Source organism: Chiloscyllium plagiosum, unplaced genomic scaffold, assembly GCF_037043375.1.
Source record: "Chiloscyllium plagiosum isolate Xiang-an unplaced genomic scaffold, Cpla_swu_hap1 HiC_scaffold_20, whole genome shotgun sequence".
In the NCBI taxonomy this organism is placed as follows: Eukaryota; Metazoa; Chordata; class Chondrichthyes; order Orectolobiformes; family Hemiscylliidae; genus Chiloscyllium; species Chiloscyllium plagiosum.
In genome coordinates this window covers 17,843,645-17,863,735 of record NW_028270158.1, presented here as the reverse complement: position 1 = coordinate 17,863,735, position 20,091 = coordinate 17,843,645, and the positions used below count along the sequence as shown (strand labels likewise).

The 20,091-nt window shown below is 38.2% G+C and overlaps 1 protein-coding gene across 3 annotated transcripts in view; it reads right to left on the bottom strand.

Moving 5' to 3' along the window:
* Window positions 1-238: 238 nt before the first annotated feature.
* cops3 (COP9 signalosome subunit 3) overlaps window positions 239-20,091 on the bottom strand; it is a 34,625-nt gene continuing 14,772 nt past the window's right edge. Inside the window, exons 6-12 of one of the 3 annotated variants that reach the window (XM_043711920.2) lie at window positions 19,515-19,694; window positions 18,865-19,005; window positions 9,676-9,849; window positions 7,786-7,872; window positions 4,523-4,636; window positions 2,997-3,077; window positions 239-600 (exon numbers count right to left, since the gene is read on the bottom strand). In XM_043711920.2, coding sequence (XP_043567855.1) covers window positions 547-600; window positions 2,997-3,077; window positions 4,523-4,636; window positions 7,786-7,872; window positions 9,676-9,849; window positions 18,865-19,005; window positions 19,515-19,694 — 831 coding nt within the window. In that variant the 3' untranslated portion in view covers window positions 239-546. The remainder of the gene's footprint in view (window positions 601-2,996; window positions 3,078-4,522; window positions 4,637-7,785; window positions 7,873-9,675; window positions 9,850-18,864; window positions 19,006-19,514; window positions 19,695-20,091) is intronic. The other 2 variants (XM_043711922.2, XM_043711921.2) reach the window with 2 other exon arrangements.

Here is a 20,091-nt window from a genome sequence, read left to right as displayed (position 1 = left end):
CCAGGATTAATCTTGAAATATTCCCAAGCCATTATGCTGATAAGAACTGCATCCCATTAGCAAAACAAGAACACAAGTTGAAAATAATGTTATTTGTATTGCTCTATTTTCATATAAGCCTAATTAAATCAGTTTAGTATGTTAATCCCAGTATTTGCTTGGAGTTAAATCTTCTAGAATCCTTCTCCGGTACTTTCCATTGGGACTCAGGAAATCAAGAAAAAGCAAAGAAACAAAATGAAGAAACAAAGTTCGGTTTTATTTAACACAGCTATACTGTTAACCATGAAACAGTGATATATAAAACAGCGACAGATTTGTTCCTACCCAGGAGATTTTTTTTGCCAAAACAGTTCTGAAAGCAATAACAACAGAGAGAAGCTTCTGATCAAAACCAACAGTTAATTTTCTTCCTGATGCTCACACGCCTAAATCCATTCATCCCTCAGTTTCCTTTTTTTAAAAATCTTGCTGATGAATCAAATGCACCTTTTAAATTTATATCTTTTTGTTGCCGCAGCTCTCACAGACTGTTTAGGATATTTTTTATGAATAACTCGATGCCTTGCTTCCTACATCATCTTCCTGGGTGCCCATGCTCTAGAAAAACAAGTCATGAAAATAACATGTCATAAGATTTTCTATACCTTCTATTCATAGAGCTACTGAAGAATGGTTCCTAACTTAACACTATATTGTGATATTAGTTAGCTTATTATAGCATGAAATGTTTTAGCAAAAAGCAGTTGCTTCCAAGTTACATTATGACAAATGTAAAGTATTAAGTGCAGTAAAATAATATTTTCTATCACTTATTGAATCAATAGCTTGTCAAACCCATCGCTATTTTAGAAATTTCTGATGCATTTTGATCTAGTTTCACCTGGATAAATAACTGGCCCTCCAGTGCCGCAGGACTAGAAACGTCTGCAAATTCTCAAAGCACCCTGCTGTTAGCAGTATCAGAGTTATCACGACAGAGTGGGAGGCCACTTGGCCTGCATGCCATCAATGCTGGTGCTTTATAGAGCAAAGTCTATCCCCCACTATCCCTTTAGATACACATGCTTATTTTTCTCAAGTGCCCATCCGATTCCCAGACTGAAACCACTGATCATCTCCCACTTCCATCATCCCCACGGGAACAGAATGTTGCAGGTTCTCATTTGCTGCATAAAACATTATTCCTTACATTCCCCCCTTGCCAAAAGCCTCCAATCTATATTCCTTAATCTTTGCAACAGGAAGCTAATGAGGGCCGTTTTTCAATGGCTATGATATATCAATCTGTCATGAGCTTGCACACATCGAGCAAATCACCCTTCAACCTCCTTCACCAATCTAACCTTACATCTAAATTTTATGTTTGGAACCATTAAGGTTAATTTCCTCGACATCAACTCTCAAAGTATGCGGATGAATTAGCCCACCAATCCCCAAACACCTGGAAAAACTAAAACTGGGGGTGACCAATCTGAGAAATGTCACCACATAAATAGAAAGGACAGAATCAGTGAGGAGTTATAACTGTTTCTCACTGACCAGTTCATTGCAGGAGCAGTGAGGCAAATAAGTGGTGGCATTGGGTGATTCACAATGAAGGGCATGATAGGAGACAGAAGAGGAGGCGGCTGCAAGAAGGGGCAAAGAGGGAGCGCAGGAGAAAGCCAGTATGGAGAAAGAGGCTATCAAAGATTTGTACAGTAAGGAAGAGATTGCCTGAGGGATTTGCATCAGAACGTGCTGCCTGCTGAAAGATACAGGATTGGAAGGAGGAGACCCCAAAAGGGATGCAAGAGTGTAGTAGGAAGGAAGCTACATGATAGACATTGGAGGAAGGAAGCTTCAAGTGAGACATATAGCAAAAGAAAGACGCTGCATGAGGGACAGCTGCAAAAAAGTTTGGAGAATGGAGCAAGAGAAGCTGCAAAGAGAAGAGAACAATTTTAAGCCTATCAACAAAGAAACACTCAGCTAACTGGGAGTCAGGAAAAATTGCAATCACTGAGGTAATGAATTCCTTACAAATAAATGTGTGATCCCTCATTTAAGACTGTATAAATTCACTATATCCTTTCATCACGTAATACTGCCTGAATGTTATTGTGAAGAACTGTGTGCATCAGTTGTTAATTTTAACTGAGATTTTGTTTTCTAGGCTTTCACGGGATGTAGGCACTTCTAACAAAGCTAGCATTTTTTACCCATCCTAATTACCCTTGAATTGAGTGGTTTGCTAGGCCATTTCAGATGACAATTAAGAATCGATCCTACCACTGCGTGAAGAGAGTCACATATAAGCTTGGCAGGGTAAAAGCAGTAGATTTCTTTCCCTACAGAATATTAATGAATCAGATGGGTCTTACAATAATCCTAATGTATGACGGGCTGTAGGGTGTAGCTTTCATTTTGTGTAGGTGTTGGAGGAACATTAGCCTTGGCCTGTACCATTCGATGGACGGTTATGTGCGTGTACATGCGTGTGCATTTGTGAGTGTGTGCTGATGTCAGCTGTTTTGAAAAAAAGAACTTTTGTTGGTTAAAACATATTTGTTGCCTTGTGGCTATTTTAATACTGCAGCATCTACAAAGTTAATGCTTACCCTGTATGTTGTGGTTTTATGTTTAATAGAGGCTAATTGTTCAAAACATTGTTGAATTCTTTCAAATCTGCTTCCGTGGGAATCCAAATACCCAATATGTCAACACGACTACAGAATATATTATTAGATTGTACTGCATCATTCAATAAATAAGTTCGTGAGAACAATAAACACACAAGAAAATCTAAATATCTCAGTTAAAAAAAAGTGACATGTCCTGCATCCTTTGAAGACCTTCATAACTTCACTTAAGTGTGCTGACCATAATCACAACTGCAGCAGTTCAAGATGGTAGTCCACCTGCACTCTCTGAGGGCAACTAGAGTCGGGCAATAAATGTTCACATGGTCCACGTGACAGTAAATGAAATTAGTCCTACCATCCATTTCTTACCTTCTGTACAAACTGAGGATTAACAGTGATTTCCTGATCCATCGTTTTCAGTTTTTCATCTAACTCTATACATTTCTGCATCTAAAGGTTAAAATAAAACAAACATGTTTGGCGATTACACATTATTTGCTTTTTCAGGACCTGTTTTCTGATTAACTAATATATTCTGAAAATATTAAATATCATGCGTAAGCACACAATTCCTTTTTGTTTCAGTTGACTTGCTCTGGTATTAGGTAACACATCTGAGATTCAGCATTTTGAATTATAAATGTCCATGTTCATGTTTCTAATTGAATGCACAAAGTCACAGTATTTTCGCCATTGGGTTCCTATAATTCTCAAATTCTGAAAATCTTAGCTAACCTTACTGACTGAAACTCTACACGTAAAATAAGAGCACATTTAATAGTTAGAAACAAACTCGAAAAATTACATTTTTCAGAATGAGATCATTACAGTTTATGTTGAACAGAATGCATGTTTTTAATGCATTTTCAGGTCTTCATTACGTCTTTCTTTGAAGACCTCAAACTTTCATAAGAACCTGGGTTTAAGTTGATATCTTCTGCCCAGAATGATGACATCAAACTAAATTGGATTACACATCAATACTAATTAGTTATGCCAAGGAATATTCTTTTCTTCCTCTTTCAGCAATTTTTATTCTAAGCTTTTCAGAAGTATCTGAAGAACACAGGACAAATTTCAAAAGATTTTCTCAAGATAAAACTCGCATTTAGTACGTTACTTGCAGATGAATATCAAACTAGGAGTAATAATTACAAGTTAGTCACTAATAAATCCATCAAAGAAACTCCAGGACTCAGGATGGTTAGCATGTGGAAGAAAGGAAAATTCAGCAAATGCTGGAAATCTGAAATGAAAACAGAATATCCTGGAGGAACTCAGCACATCTGGAAGCAGCTATAGAGAGAGAAACAGAGTTAACATTTTGAGTCCAATATGACTCCTCGTTAGAACATAGTTGCTCAAACCGAGTAAAAAACTTTTGTGAGACAAAAGGAAAGTAACGATGGATGGGACATGTTGAGGGCTCTTTTCAAGAAAGCAGAAAGCCTTTGGACCCACCCAATGGGGGACAGACATGGAGAGCTGTGAAGAAGAGTTATATTGTATTGAAATATTAACTCTTCCTCATAACTCACAACTGTTTGTGCCACATCACTTACCATTCAGCCAAAAGAAAAGCACATATTTGACAGAAGATAAAGTGAAAGGCAAACAACATGACAAAGAGTCAGAGGATACAATCTATATCCATTATATGATTAACTAGAAAATAACAATAGTGCAATAACTGTCAGCAGTTCCATGTAATTTATAAATCAGAACCCAGAGATGCTAATCATATATCCTCTATATACTTTCAGGCAGTTGAACACTATAGTATTGCTACTCTCAGTAATTGTGACTATGGCAAGTGACATATTCGATTGTGAATTTCATTACTGTTTCAATTGTAGAAGTCTGCATTCAGTTATGAATGACAAATTACTTGTTACCTCATGGTCAATGTTGAGAAGCATAGCTGGGTTATTATATTTCTCTGGGTTGTCATGGAAACTGACCATTCCATCCTTCTGATTAATACTAGCATAAATTTCCCCATCATCTATCTGAAAGAAAGTTAATGTCATGAAATCAAAGACAAATTATTCTCATCAGCAAATGAAACAAAAGAATTTTACTAAATTAATTCACAAAGATAAAAATACTAAAATAAATTTCCTCAAGAGGGAACATAATCACAACATATTCTGGTCATAGCAGCAATTAGGCACTACAATTGGCTCTTGACTACATTATGGAGCAATAGGTCAGTGTGAGTTCCCTACTGATTGCTAGCTAATGACCTCTGCTGAAGAAAATGGATTTGTAAAATGTTGCATAATCAACTGGGTAAAATATCCCACTGGCATTCACCAACTAGACAGTAGGGCAAGAAAACAGTTAAACATGAGCCCACTCTGCCCAAAACAACATCACATTAAAAACAGCAGAACTAGAACAATGATTTAAATGCCAGATGTTATACGTAGCAGCAGAAAGAACAGGGAGAAGGCCTGTAAATGCCAAATCTCCATTCAATTAGATAATAGTTGGTGAATACCTCAATTCCATTTATCCACCTTTGCTCCAGTTCCTTCGAACTCCTTAACAAGAGTCGCAATCAGAGTTTTGAAAATTTCAATTGACCCAACATTAGTATTTTGAAAAAGAGAGACAGCAGATTTTGTTTTCTCATCTTATGAAAAGGTGCTTCCTAATTTCACTATATGGCCTAGCCCTACTTTTAAGATTATAACCTCTTGGACTGGATTTTCTGGGAACATTGGGCACGATGTTCCCCTTTCCAGGTGGGGAAATAATGCGACATATTGGCATCTGGAGAGAAACTCACCTCCTTTTCACTAGCTCAGTAAGTTCTTCAGGAATGTGTAGGTTAGGTGCATTAGTCAGGGGAAATGGAAAGCAATGGGGTAGGGGAATGGTCTCGGTGGGTTATTCTTCAGAGGTTCAGTGTGGACTTGTTGGGCCAAATGGCATGTTTTCCACACTGTAGGGATTCTGTGATTCTATGATATGGTCCAACTCAACTACCACTAAATAAGGATCTTTCCTGGTTAATCAATCAATAGCCTCAATTAACTGCTTTCCTGATCAAATGCCTCCCTGCTGGCAGGAATGGCAGCTAGTTTCTCGATCAAGAAACGAGAGCAATCTGCTTGCTTTGTTTTTTTTTTGTTTGGATGGTGAAACCTCCAATTGCATTAATCAGAGACAGTCTGAGGTATGGACAGGGATCAAGAGAGTGATATCTGAAAGCGAACTTTTGTCATTGTTTCTCTGATAGCTTTTTCCCCACTAGTAGAGTATAAAACATATGCTGGATCCCCCAACAAGTACATCTTGCTTGTGATCCAGGATGCTAGTATGGAGGCCTGTAATTCACATCAATGATCATTCATCAACCCTTAATGAGCTAATTATTGAGCAACTGCAAAGATTTCATCAGTGGTAGGGATGGCACACCAGTGGCCACCTATCACGCTCATTTCCAGATTTAAAGAAATGGAAAAATTCCACCCATAGTTTAAGTCAACTTTATCCTATCTATATTTTTCAATACACCTTGATTAGATCACCCCTCAACCTTGTAAGATTAAATGAGTGTTTCATATTTAAAATCTTTAAACACAGGTACCATTCTGGTGAATCTGTTTTGTATACTCATCAAGGTAAACACTTCTTTTCTGTGGCTCCATGTCCAAAATTGAATATACTATTCCAGACCATTGCTCTACAAATGAAGCATAATTTTTCATCTTTGAATTTCACAGCCTTTGAATTAAAGGTCAACATTCAATTAACTTTTTTGATTATTTTTCAACCTGCTCATTAACTCCTGCAATCTGCATATATGGATGCTCCAAGTCCTTTGCTCTGTGTAATTCCTAGCTTCTCACCACAAAGAAAATATTCCAATTTGTCTTATTCATATCCCGACTTTCCACTTCCTCACATTGAACTCCATTTGCCAACATTCTGAATCCCCATTTGAAACAACTTCTTCCCACATACACAACTTACTGTGATTCCAAACTCAGTGTTAGCTAAGACACTTGGATGTGAAAGTCTCAATTCCGTCCTCCTTGATGAAAAGCTCATGTATAACATAATATGATAGTCTGAATAACCATCTCCATTTTGTGAAGCTAAATGTTATGGTTCTGTTTATCCAATTTTGGACACATGGAGGTGGACTGGGGTAGATAATTGATTTAAAGCTGGCCCAGCAGCTTGCGGCTGGTGTCAGAATTTTTAGGGATTTCCTGCTGAAAAATATGAGAAACATTGAATCTATCCACCAAATATAGGTGGACACATTCAAAGTCCAGGTCCTTATGAACACTATTTGTCATATCCTTGTCAATTTAGAGACATTCAAATCAACGTTGCTTTATGTACAGAAGATAGGGTTGTGGGGGGAGGTGAGAGAGAGAGTGAGAGAGAGAGAGTGAGAGAGAGAGAGAGAGAGAGAGAGAGAGAGAGAGAGAGAGAGAGAGAGAGAGACACTAACTAAAGGAAGAGAGGAGCAATTGGACAAAGGGTTGATCACAATCTGGCTAGGAGGGTGAAGAGTTGTTAATGGAGACTGTTAGTGGCTAACAATACCCATCCCCCCCACCCTATCTTCTGTAAATAAACCAACATTTTCATAACTACCATCAGTTCTAAGGAAAGGTCACCAGACCTGAAATGTTATCTTTGATTTCTCTTCACAGATGCTGCTAGACCTGCTGAGCTTTTCCAGCAATTTTTGTTTTAAATTCTTGGTGCCTTGTAAATGACTTCCCCCACCACGTGAAATCGTACTTTGCCATTAAAACCTTGGACAATTCTAAAGTCCTCTTTTGAATCTTTTTCGTATCACATTCTGCTTTAATGAAAACAGTCCTAATATTTCAAGCCTCCTCTCATAACTATAAATTTCTATTATTAGCAGAACATTGATGAATGTACATTGTACACTATGCAGGTCTTTTTTTCCATAACAGAAAACTCAAAACTGCATGGAGTACTGTTTAACTGTGGTCTGACCAGTATTTTCTGCTCCAACTTACATAAATCCCAAATGTCATTGACCTTTATGTCTTCATCTACCTGCCTTTCCTTTTTTAGGGACTGATGGATTTGATTTTTTGTTAACATAAACTCTTTGGTAACTGCTTGCTTTCTTCTTTTGTCATCTAAAAGGCCTTACCATGTGAAGCACATATTTCTCTGCTTCTTGAGCACCTGATAATTGTACCCTACTAGCCATGTCTTGTAAGGACAATGTCAAAAATGTCTGCAAGAGAAAAATGAGACATGTTTTAACATAACAGAAAAGGTCAGAAATACTACTGATTGACCAGGTGTGTCTTCAAAAAGAAAAGACAAGTTCCAGTTATACACACTTTATTTTAAACTCTACATAATTTGAAACAATGAAATTGTTTTGTAGGAATTTAAAGCAATAACAACAGCAGATATTGGATTTATTACAAAATATTCAATGGTGTAAAATCAAAACTACATTTTAGGAAGTGGTAATAGAACTTGAATTTTAACAAGACACTTAATTTTACACTTTTTTTTAAGAACGAACTCCTTCAAGACTTTAAAAATATGATGTGTGTTTTTGTTAGAGGTGTAGGAATTTGGAAGGTCCCTATTTCAAGTAAAATGCCTGACTTGACTTGGATATGGGTGTTAAAAGTTGTCCTCAAAATTGGTGGGATTTAGATTAGATTAGTTTCTCTATAGTGTGGAAACAGGTCCTTTGGCCCAACAAATCCACACCGAGCCTCCGAAGAGCAACCCACTTGGACCCATTCCCCTACATTCACCCCTGACTAATGCACCTAACACTACAGGCAATTTAGCATGGCCAATTGACCTAACCTGCACATCTTTGGACTGTGGGAGGAAACAGGAGCACCCAGAGGAAACCCACGCAGACACAGGGAGAATGTGCAAACTCCACACAGACAGTTACCCAAGGCGGGAATTGAACCCAGGTCTCTGACGCTGTGAGAAAGGACAGAAGAAGAAAAAATAAATCGTTATCCAATGCCCACTACTACTACGTACATTAGTACAAATTTTAAAACAACCCCATCTATACTTGGACCGTGTCTTCATATGTATTATATCAATTTTCCCCATTGATAACATTCAGTTTGAATGATACCAAGTTAAAATTATTTTATTTAATAAATAATTGATATCAGTATGGAAACTCACAATTGTATTTTGTGAGTATACAGTTTGTGTTTCACTTTCTTGCCAAATTCTTCCTCCAAAATTATGTTGATCTTTTATTGGAATTAATGTTTGAGGAAGTCAAAGATTCATCTTAAGTTTCCAACCATGTGCAAGTCTTCAAACTGGATATGGCAGAATATCCAGATGAACAGATGTCTACAAAAGGCATCAATTCATACATTTCCAGCCAGGGTCTCTATCAGCATTGTTAAATTAACGGCCAATTTCCTTAGCATGCACAAAAGACACAATTCAAACCATAACACCTCAATAACATTCCCAGATGAGATCAACTAACACTGCACAGAGCATAGCAATGGCAGAGCCTTAATTTTCCAACACTTGCCTCAATCATTTATCCCAGCTATTGAGGCACAAATCCGCAAGTTTTCTTTTAACCTATTCACAGCTTGGGGGCATAATCAGCAGGCCACTCCTATTTGTCCTGAGAGTTAAGCGTCAACCACATTGCTGAGTCTAATTTGCATGGAGACGAAACTAGGTAAAGATGCCATGGTGGGATTTTACCTCATGTCTACAGAACATTAATCTGGATTTCTGAATTACTAGTCCAGTGACATTACCACTATGCCCCCTCCCCTACCAAGTTGATATGTGCTTTGAAAGAAATGAATTCAACATTTTAGTATCTGAAATAACTTGAACAAATTACAAAGCAAACCATCTAAGCCAGGTAAAAGACTTCAAGAATATTTTTCAGGAAAAATAAACACTGGAAAATATTATAATTGGAAACTTGAGAACGAACGAAAGCTATGCAGACAGGCGTATTCAGCAACCGATATTTTAGTTATGATGTACGTTTTATGTGGATAGACCTTACCTTTGTTAGCCTCTGAATGTTCTTTTTATAAAGAGAGGACAAGCACTGTTTGACAAGTCCCATGTTGTTCTCTCTCGTGAATGTTTCACTGTGTTTGTTCACCACATTTCGAAGTTCTGCTGGGTTATTTGTTGCATACACTTGTGCTAATTCATGGTAGGCATTACTAAGAGGCTGTATAAGGACAGACAAAATAAGACTTAGCTTACCTTGTTAATCCAAAAACAGCAACTAATACATTTTTCAACTGATAGAAAAATGAAAAAATGTAAATCGAAAATTACATTATATTACATTACATATGTTGTTTTCAAATAAGATATCTTGTATTATTTGTTCATTTATTTACATTAAAGACAAGCTAAAAACCTTTAGGATAGATTAGTTATTAGACATTCTTTTTTGTCATTTTATGTGATTCCTCTGCCATCATTTGAACTTCACCACTAATTGCATAGGCTTCAGTTGAAGATGCTTTTGTGAGCAGCACAGCTAACAATAAATTCCCAGCCCTGAAATCATAAGATCAATCAGAATATTAATGATTTAAATACTGCTGAGTTTCACACTCTGAAGGCACAATGGGAGAAAAGTTTCATTCTACTTAACAGCAGTTCCTGTAATTCAGTGATTGCTTATTATTGTATCCAAATTACCTATTTCAGCAGAGTAATGATATTTTATCAAATTATCTTGCCAATGCAGAAAAGGCAAGAGAAGAAACAGTTGCCCTTTAACTGTTGGTTTCAAAAACATCCATAAACAGTTCCTAGCTCACTTTTTCTCTTACAATTTCCCATGTCTACATTTACAATCAAAATATGTTTCTGTCACTTCATCATTCTGCATTTATTACCTCCTCCCAAGTGACAGGAGTGGCCATCGTGGCTTAGTTCTGCAACTATCAGCTTTATAGCCTACACTACAAGAAAAACTCCAATGCTGCAAGGAACTCTGTGCCTTTGCTTGCAAAATTGTGACTAGCTTCTCAATACGTAAAAAAATAAGGTTTGTCTATAAAAACAGAAATCAAACTACGTGCACATTCATAGGTACAAAGAAGTTCTCTACCTCCTGAAAAAAGTAGTATATAAAAAAAAAGCAAAAAGCAGTCTATATCCAGGATACTCAGACATTAAAAAGAAAGGCCAAAAAGAGAGCAGCAGCAAAAATGAATTTTAAAAATTTGTAACTGATATCAAGGATAATAAAACTTTAAATTCATATTTACATTAAAAAGGGTAATCAAAGCAAATGTTGTGTCTTTTAAAAATGTGGGTAATGCAATAAATGAAAATAAGAAAATGGCTAGATTATTGAATAAATTATCAGTCAGCAATGTAGAGGAGGTGGATAATATTCCTAACATTCAAGGTAAATTAAAAATTCATCAAGGACTGGAATCTATTACGGTTAACATAAGAAAGATGTTAATTGTAGGATGAGAAAGAAAGTGGCACTGAAGACTGACAAAACCCCACATCAAGGATAACAGATGCTTTAGCATAATCTTCTTCAATTTAAAGAGACAATCAAGGGAACTGTGGAACTGCAAATATTACCTATTACTTAAGAAAGGTAAGTGAGAGAAACCAGGAAATTATAGGTGTGTTCATACAACATCTGTTATGGGAAAGTTATTGAAATCAGCAATTAAGGACAAGGTGATAAGACTACTTCAAGTAGTTTGAGTTGAGAGCTAACATAGAGACTTAAAGAATATGTTGGATCTAAGTAACGAACTGAATTTTTTGAAGAACTAACTAAGTTGTCAATGGGGCAATGTCTTTTAAAGTAATTTATATAATATCCAGAAGGCATACAACAGTTTTAACAAACAGGATAAAGCTAAAGTTCACTGAATTAGAAGCAAATTTTCATCATTTATATAAATGATTTGGATGTGAATAAAGCAGGCATGGTTAGTATTTTTGGAGATGACACCAATATAGGTGGTGTAGTGGACAGTGAAGATGATTATCTAAGAGTATAATGGAACCTTGATCAAAGGACAATGGGCTGAGAAGTGGCAAATGGAGTTTAATTTACATAAATGTGGGGGGGTGTTGCATTTTGGTGAGGCAAACCAGGGTAGGACTTATACAGTTAATGGTAGGACTCTGTGGAGCGTTGCTCAAACAAAGAGACCTCGGATGCAGGCACATTGCTTCTTGAAAGCAATGTCACAGGTAGACAGGGTGGTGAAGGTGTTGTTTGGCACGTTTACCATCATTGGTCAGAGTACAGGGTATAGGAGGTGGGACATCATGTTGTAGCTATAGAGGACATTGGTAAAGTCACTTTTAGAATACTGCGTAAAAGTCTGGTTGCCTTTCTACAGGAAGGATGTTGCTAAACTTGAAAGGGTGCAGAAACGATTGACAAGGACATTGCCAGAGAGACAGAGAGAGAGACTTATGGTGTCTGACAATGATTGTGCTGGAACTTCAACTGTTCATTATATTTCATTAATGACTTAGATAACATGAGAGTGCTATATATCCGATTCTGTCAATGAAGCAAAGATTGGCAGTTTAGGAACGTAACATAAGAACGAGGGTCATCTGGCCCTTCGAGCCCTCTCCACCATTCAATAAGATCATGGCTGATCTCTGTTTCCTCAACTCCAATTACCCACCCTCTCACCATAACCCTTAATTCCTTTACTGATCAAAAAATTATTTATGTTAGCTTTAAAAACATAAACAAGGAAGCCTCAACTATTTCACTGAGCATGGAATTCCACAGATTCACAACCCTTTGGGTGAAGAAATTCCTTCTCAATTCTGTCCTAAATCTGCTCCTCCTAAGTTTGAGGCTATGCCCTCTTGTTATAGTTTCATATGTCAGTTGAATCAACCTCCCTGCTTCTCTTATCTATTCCCTTCAAAATTTTATATGATTCTATAAGATTCCTCCCAACTCTTCTAAATTTCAATGAATATAATCCCAGTCTACTCAGTCTCTCCTCATAAGCCAACCATCTCAACTCCAGAATCAACCTAGTGAATCTCTTCTGCACCCCCTCCATGCCAGTACATCCTTTCTCAAGAGACCAAAATTGCACTCAGTACCCCAGGTGTAGCCTCACGAGCACCCTATGCCGCTGCAACATAACTTCCCTGCTGTTAAACACAATCCCTCTAGCAATGAAGGACAAAATTCCATTTGCCTTCTTAATTACCTGTTGTACTGCAGACCAACCTTCTGCATTTCAGGCACAAGGACAGTCAGGTCCCTAGGCACAACAGCATGCTGCAATTTTTTACTGTTCAAATAATAGTCCTTTTGACTATTATTCCTACCAAAATAGATGACTTCACATTTATCAACATTGTACTCCATCTGCCAGACATTTGCCCACTCACTTAAACTATCTATATCCTTCTGCAAACTTTCAGAGTCCTCTGCACACTTTACTCAACCACACATCTTAGTGTCATCTGCAAATTTTGACACACTACACGTGGTCCCCAACTCCAAATCATCTAAGTAAATTGTAAACAAATGCAGTCCCAACACTGTTCCTTGAGGCACATCACAGAAAAGCACAAATTATCCCCACTCTTTGCTTCCTGTTAGTTAACCAATCCTCTATCCATGCTAATACATGGCCTGTAATATCATGCATCTTTATAAGAAAGAAGTAAAAATCACAATCCACAGAGATGTGATTTGAGATGTTAAATGAGGGGACAACACCATGGCAGAAAGAATTTAACAAGGATAAATGCAACATCACACATTTTTGACCAATGAAGAGAAGATCTGAGTATTATTTTAAAGGGTTAAAAGCTAGGAACACTGAAGGTTTAAAGATCCAAATGCAGCATAAATTTATGGTGCATGTAGGAATATTGTTTCTGCTAATGAGGAAATCTCAAACTAGGGGACATGGTCACAGAATAATAGGATACTAATAATAAATAATAACTGTAAATATTAAATTAAAACTGAGCTGCAATGCCTTGATTATGTTGAATGGCAGGGCAAGATTAAGGGGCTGAAAGGCCTGCACCTATTTTTTAATGTTCCTAACAATGCCAGATAGCCAGTAAACTAGTCAAAATGATCCCAAAACTAGATCATGTATTCAAGATCTCTAAATTAAAATGCATGTCACCTACACCGAATTAAACCTCATTAAACCACGTACTGGTGAGGTGAGGAATAGGGAGAGAAAGGAGTTGAACACGTGGCTACAGGGATGGTGCATGAGGGAAGGTTTCGGGTTTTTGGATAATTGGAGCTCTTTCTGGGGTAGGTAGGACGTCTATAAGCAGGATGGTCTTCATCTAAACCAGAGGGGTACCAATATCCTGGGTGGGAAATTCGCTAAAGCTATTAAGGTGGATTTAAACTAATACAGCAGGGGGATGGGAACCAAAATTGTAGGACAGGTACAGAAGAGGATAAGAGTAGGGAGTTCCAAAATCAAGTATCTGACACTGGCAAGCAAGAACCTGGTTTGAAGTGTGGAGCATCCGAAATAAAGTGGGTGAACTGGCAGCATGGGTTGGTACCTGGGACTTCGATGTTGTGGCCATTACACAGACGTGGATAGAGCAGGCACACGAATGGCTGTTGCAGGTTCCAGGATTCAGATGTTTCAGTAAGAACAGAGAAGATGGTAAGGAGGGGGGGGGCGGCGGGAGGTGTGGCATTGTTGATCAGGGACAATATTACAGTTGTAGAAAGGATGTTTGGGGACTCGTTACCTGAGGTAGTATGGGCTGAAGTTAGAAACAGGAAAGGAGAAGTCACCATGCTGAGAGTTTTCTGTAGGCCTTCGAATAGTCCCAGAGATGTAGAGGAAAGGATAGCAAAGATGATTCGCGATAGGAGTGAGAGAGACAGGGGAGTTGTCATGGGAGACTTCAACGATCCAAATATTGACTGGGAACACTACAGTACGAGTACTATAGATGGCTTCTTCAGGAATGGCTTATGCCCGAAACGTCGATTCTCCTGTTCCTTGGATGCTGCCTGACCTGCTGCGCTTTTCCAGCAACACATTTTCAGCTCTGATCTCCAGCATCTGCAGCCCTCACTTTCTCCTCGAGTACTATAGATGGGTCAGTTTTTGTCCAGTGTGTGCAGGAGGGCTTCCTAACACAATATGTAGACAGGCCTACAAGGGGTGAAGCCACTTTAGATTTAGTACTGGGTAACGAGCCTGGCCAGGTGTTAGATTTGGAAGGAGGTGAGCACTTTGGAGACAGCGATCACAATTCTGTCAGGTTTACTTTAGTGATGGAAAGGGATAGGTGTACTCCATCGAGCAAGAGTTACAGCTGGGGGGGAAGGGAAATTACGATGCAATTAGGAAAGATTTAGGAAGCATAGAATGAGAAAGGAAACTGCAGGGGATGAGCACATTAAAAATGTGGAGCTTATTCAAGGAAAAGCTCCTGTGTGTCCTAGATAGGTATGTACCTGTCAGGCAGGGAGGAAGATATAGAACGCGTGAGCCGTGGTTTACTAAGTGGAATCCCTGGTCAAGAAGAAGAAGGAGGCTTATGTTAGGACAAAATATGAAAACTCAGTTAGGGCACTTGAGGGTTGCAACGAAGTCAGGAAAGACCTAAAAAGAGAGCTCAGAAGAGCCAGGAGGAGACATGAGAAGTTGTTGGCAGATATGATAAGGGTTAACCCTAAGGCTTTCCATAGGTATGTCAGGAATAAAAGAATGACGAGAGTTAAATTAGGGCCAATCAAGGATAATAGTGGGAAGTTGTGTATGGAGTCAGAGGAGATAGGGGAAGCACTAAATAAATATTTTTTGACAGTGTTCACTATAGAAAATGAAAATGTTGGCGAGGAAGATACAGAGATACTTGCATCTAGACCATAAGAGATTGAGGTTCACAAGGAAGAGGTATTAGAAATATTGCAGTGTGAGAAAATAGACAAGTCCCCTGGGCCGGATGGGATCTATCCTAGGATCCTCTGGATCCTCAAGGGAAGAGATTGCCAAGCCTTTGGCATTGATCTTCAAATCATCATTGTCTACAGGAATAGTGCCCGAGGACTGGAGGATAGCAAATGTGGTTCCCTTGTTCAAAAAGGGTAGTAGAGACAACCCTGGTAATTACAGACCAGTGAGTCTCACTTCAGTTGTTGGTAAAGTGTTGGAAAAGATTATAAGAGATAGGATTTATAACTATCTAGAGAAGAATAATCTGATCAGGAACAGTCAGCACGGTTTTGTGAAGGGTAGGTCGTGCCTAACGAATCTTATTGAGTTTTTTGACAAAGGGACCAAACAGGTAGATGACAGTAAACCGGTTGATGTGGTGCATATGGATTTCAGCAAGGCGTTCAATAAGGTTCTCCATAGTAGATTATACAAAATGTGGAGGAATGGGATTGTGGGAGACATAGCAGTTTGGATCAGTAATTGGCTTGCTGAAAGAAAACAGAGGGTTGTAGTTGATGGAACATGTTCACCTTGGTGTCCAGTTACTAGCGGTGTACCGCAAGGGTCGGTGTTGGGTCCACTGCTGTTCATCATTTTTATAAATGACCTGGATAAGGGCTTAGAAGGGTGGGTTAGTAAATTTGCATACGACACTAAGGTCGGTGGAGTTGTGGATAGTGATGAAGGATGTAGTAGGTTGCAGAGAGACATAGATAGGATGCAGAGCTGGGCTGAGAGGTGGCAAATGGAGTTTAATGTGGACAAGTGTGAGGTGATACATTTTGGACGGAGTAATCAGAATGCAAAGTACTGGGCTAATGGTAAGATTTTTGGGAGTGCTGATGAGCAGAGAGATCTCGGTGTCCATGTACACAGATCCCTGAAAGTTGCCACCCAGATTGACAGGGTTGTTAAGGCAGCATACAGTGTCTTGGCCTTTATTAATAGAGGGATTGAGTTCCAGAATCAGGAGGTTATGCTGCAGCTGTACGAAGCTCTGATACAGCCACACTTGGAGTATAGTGTACAGTTCTGGTCACCGCATTATAAGATGTGGAATCTTTGGAAAGGGTGCAGAGAAGATTTACTAGGATGTTGCTTGGTATGGAAGGAATGTCTTACGAGGAAAGACTGAGGGCCTTGAGGCTGTTCTCGTTAGAGAGATGAAGGTTGATAGGTGACTTAATAGAGACATACAAGATAATCAGAGAGTTAGATAGGGTGGACAGGGAGAGCCTTTTTCCAAGTATGGGACGGCAAACACGAGGGGACACAACTTTAAAGTGAGGGGAGATAGGTATAAGACAGATGTCAGAGGTAGCTTCTTTACTCGGATAGTGAGGGTATGGAATGCTTTGCTTGCAATGGTAGCAGATTCGCCAGGTTTAAGTGCATTTAAGTCGTCATTGGACAGGCACATGGACGTACATGGAATAGTGTAGGTGGGATGGGCTTCAGGTTAGTATGACAGGGCGGCGCAACATCGCGGGTCGAAGGACCTGTACTGCGCTGTAATGTTCTATGTTAAGTATATGATCACTAGAGATAGCCACTGCTTTTCTGCATAAAAGTTAAACAAGTTCTTTTCACTGACTGCAATTATCTGGCTCCATTTCGATTTAGATTATTTACAGTATGGAAACAGTCTAGCAGCCTACTAACAAAGTCCACTCTCCATCTTCTTGGATTATATTCCAAAAGGAGTAGCATTCTTGGAGGGGAGGTAAAAAGAAAAAACAAAATCAGCATGGAAGATTATACTGAGCTCATTAGCTGGATTGTCAGGTACACAGTTTATTTTAAATGCAAAACCAGACAATGTGGGATTGAAAAGTGAAATGAGTAGGCACCAAAATGTAATATCACTATTCATCAACTGAAAACAAAGTTTGCTTAATTATATGTTGTAACAAAGACATTAAATGTCTGATATGACAAACATTTTCCCATCAAGAACTACATGCACTATTTAGTATATTGTCCTTCTGTAATACAAACAGGAGGTCTATTTCATCTTGCCATATGGAAAAATGCTGGCGGTTTCACTCAATTTATCAATGTAAACATGGGAAATGAGGCAGGAGATCCTAAGATACAAAACAGGGCAACCAGAGAGGATAGTAACCTTCAAGCTGCAACACATTTGTAGAATTTTGAAATGGTAACTTTTAGACTTTACCATTGTAGGCACCATCTCCCAGTCACTTTTTCCTCAGCACTACTATCATCATGTCAGCCGTGCTGCTCACAAGGTGTTCAACAGTTTACATGATATCCCAGTCCACATCTGAATTAAATCAAACCAAAGGACAGCAGGGGAAAGAGCACAAATATTAAAATAAATAGTTGAAATTAACCAAGTAATGGACATGCTTAGTCAGTTTGATGTACACATTTCTCACTAATACGCTTTTTTGAAGCAAAAAAATGCACACCACAATTTGTTTGTATATCTTAGAAAAATGTCCAAGGTGCCTGACAATACAGATAATGAAGAAGCAGCTGGCATTTGTGGGAGGGCTACGAAAGGTGACCAAAAAATAGTTGGGAGAGAAGAAGATTTGGTGAGGCTTTTAGGAAAAGACATACAGGAAAGAGAAATTTGTCTCTCCCACCTTGCTTGGGAGAGGAAATCCAGGCAGAATGACAAGACGAACACCCAGCAGGCAACTTTGGGCAGGCAACGAGAGAAAGAAGAATCAGTTGGTGTTAATGCTCAATAAGGCAGTGACAACTGAATCAATGGGCTCTTTTGGAGAATTTCAGCAGATGCCCAGGAGTTTAGAGGCTTATCCTAAGGGAAGTCAAGCCTGAGACAATGGCAGGAGAAGATGAAGGTAAAGGAATAGCAGTGACAATTTTCTGCAGGCTCACCATTCAAGAAATGCATGTTCTTCAGGCTCAAATCAAATAATTTCAAAAATATGCATTTTTTTTCAGTTACAGCTTCAAAAGATTCACATTCCAAATATTTATAATGTGTTGTGATTTGGAACATGGATTGGACACTGTTAGATTCCAAAACAAACTAAAATTGCAAAACATCACACAGCATAAACCAAACGGATTTTCATTTTAAAAATGATAATAAATTAAGTGATTTTAACACACGAATCTGTAAAGACTCAGACTGACTGCGAAGTCTAAAGGGCATGCAGTATAATGTCAACAGTGCAGTTCAAAAAACATTTTCAACTCATTATGGCAAGCATTAGCCAAAAGCGAACTGCTGAAAATTCTCTTCTGTAATATTAAATCTGCAATCTCACCTTAATGAATCTTCCCACTATCTGTGATGTGTACTTGGGCAGCTGCTGAACTTTCCCATGCAAGATTAAGGAGACAAGAATATACTTTTTATAAGACTCCAACATAATGTGACTGACTGCCATGGCTGGAGTTGTTATTGCCTGAAGAAAAATAAAAATGGATACTTCTAATTGTTAATCAGCCACCTACTTTATGAGTAAAATTGCAAGAACAATAAATTAAGATTTATAAAAGTAAAGGCAGGTTTCCCTGCTTGCACCACAATTGCAATACGACTCAAATTCCATGCAACATATTTGCAATATTTAAGATATTTACTAATATCCCTGAATGTGTATTTTCTAGAGTGTGTTGCAGTCAATGCAGAAAACCTCTCATCCAATCTGCTTCTTAGAATAAAACTGACATTACACCTGAGGAGATGCAGCCTTCATGAAAAGTAAATCATAATTGTTAAACTGGTAGCATTTAAAACAGAGTCCAATAACCATCAATAATTTGGTGGAGGGAATTCATAATTACAAAATACAAATATTGTATTGCAACTTTTACAAGGGTTTTAATATGTTAATGCAGTATGTTAAGGAAACAAATATTCAAAAAGTAGGATATGTTTTCTGATATCGCCCCCAACTATGTTCATTTTTACCTGTTCATAGAAATACAGTGCCCGCTCAAAATTCTTGAGTCCCGTGTAAATCATGCCACCATAATAGTAATAACATAAAAAGTGCTTGGCATCATAGGCTCCATTTTCTTTACAAATATCTGTCATATCTACTTCCAGGTAAGGAATTGCAGGATTGAAGCATTTTGCTAGCAGGCAAAGCTATAAAATGGAGAAAAAAGGATCACTGAACATATAAAGATCTTGGATATTACTGAGCTTTTGAAAGCTAAGAGTAAGAAATCACGCACCAATTTGATAGCTGAACAGCTTTAAAAGATACAGTGATGCAAAAGTCAACCCTCACAAAAGAATAAAAACAATGCAATCAGCTATAATTCACACACCAAATTACACAAACTACATGGAAACATTAAATGGTGTAAATCAGCATGCAAAAAATTCTTAAATATAGATTTAACCAAATATTGTGAATAAATGCAAAAAATAATAACTTGCACAGTATAAGAATGCATGCACTTCTACCACTGATGAAATATTTCATGTACACACAATATGGCACTTGATTACAAAGTTTACTGCCTCTGATTTTGGCAAG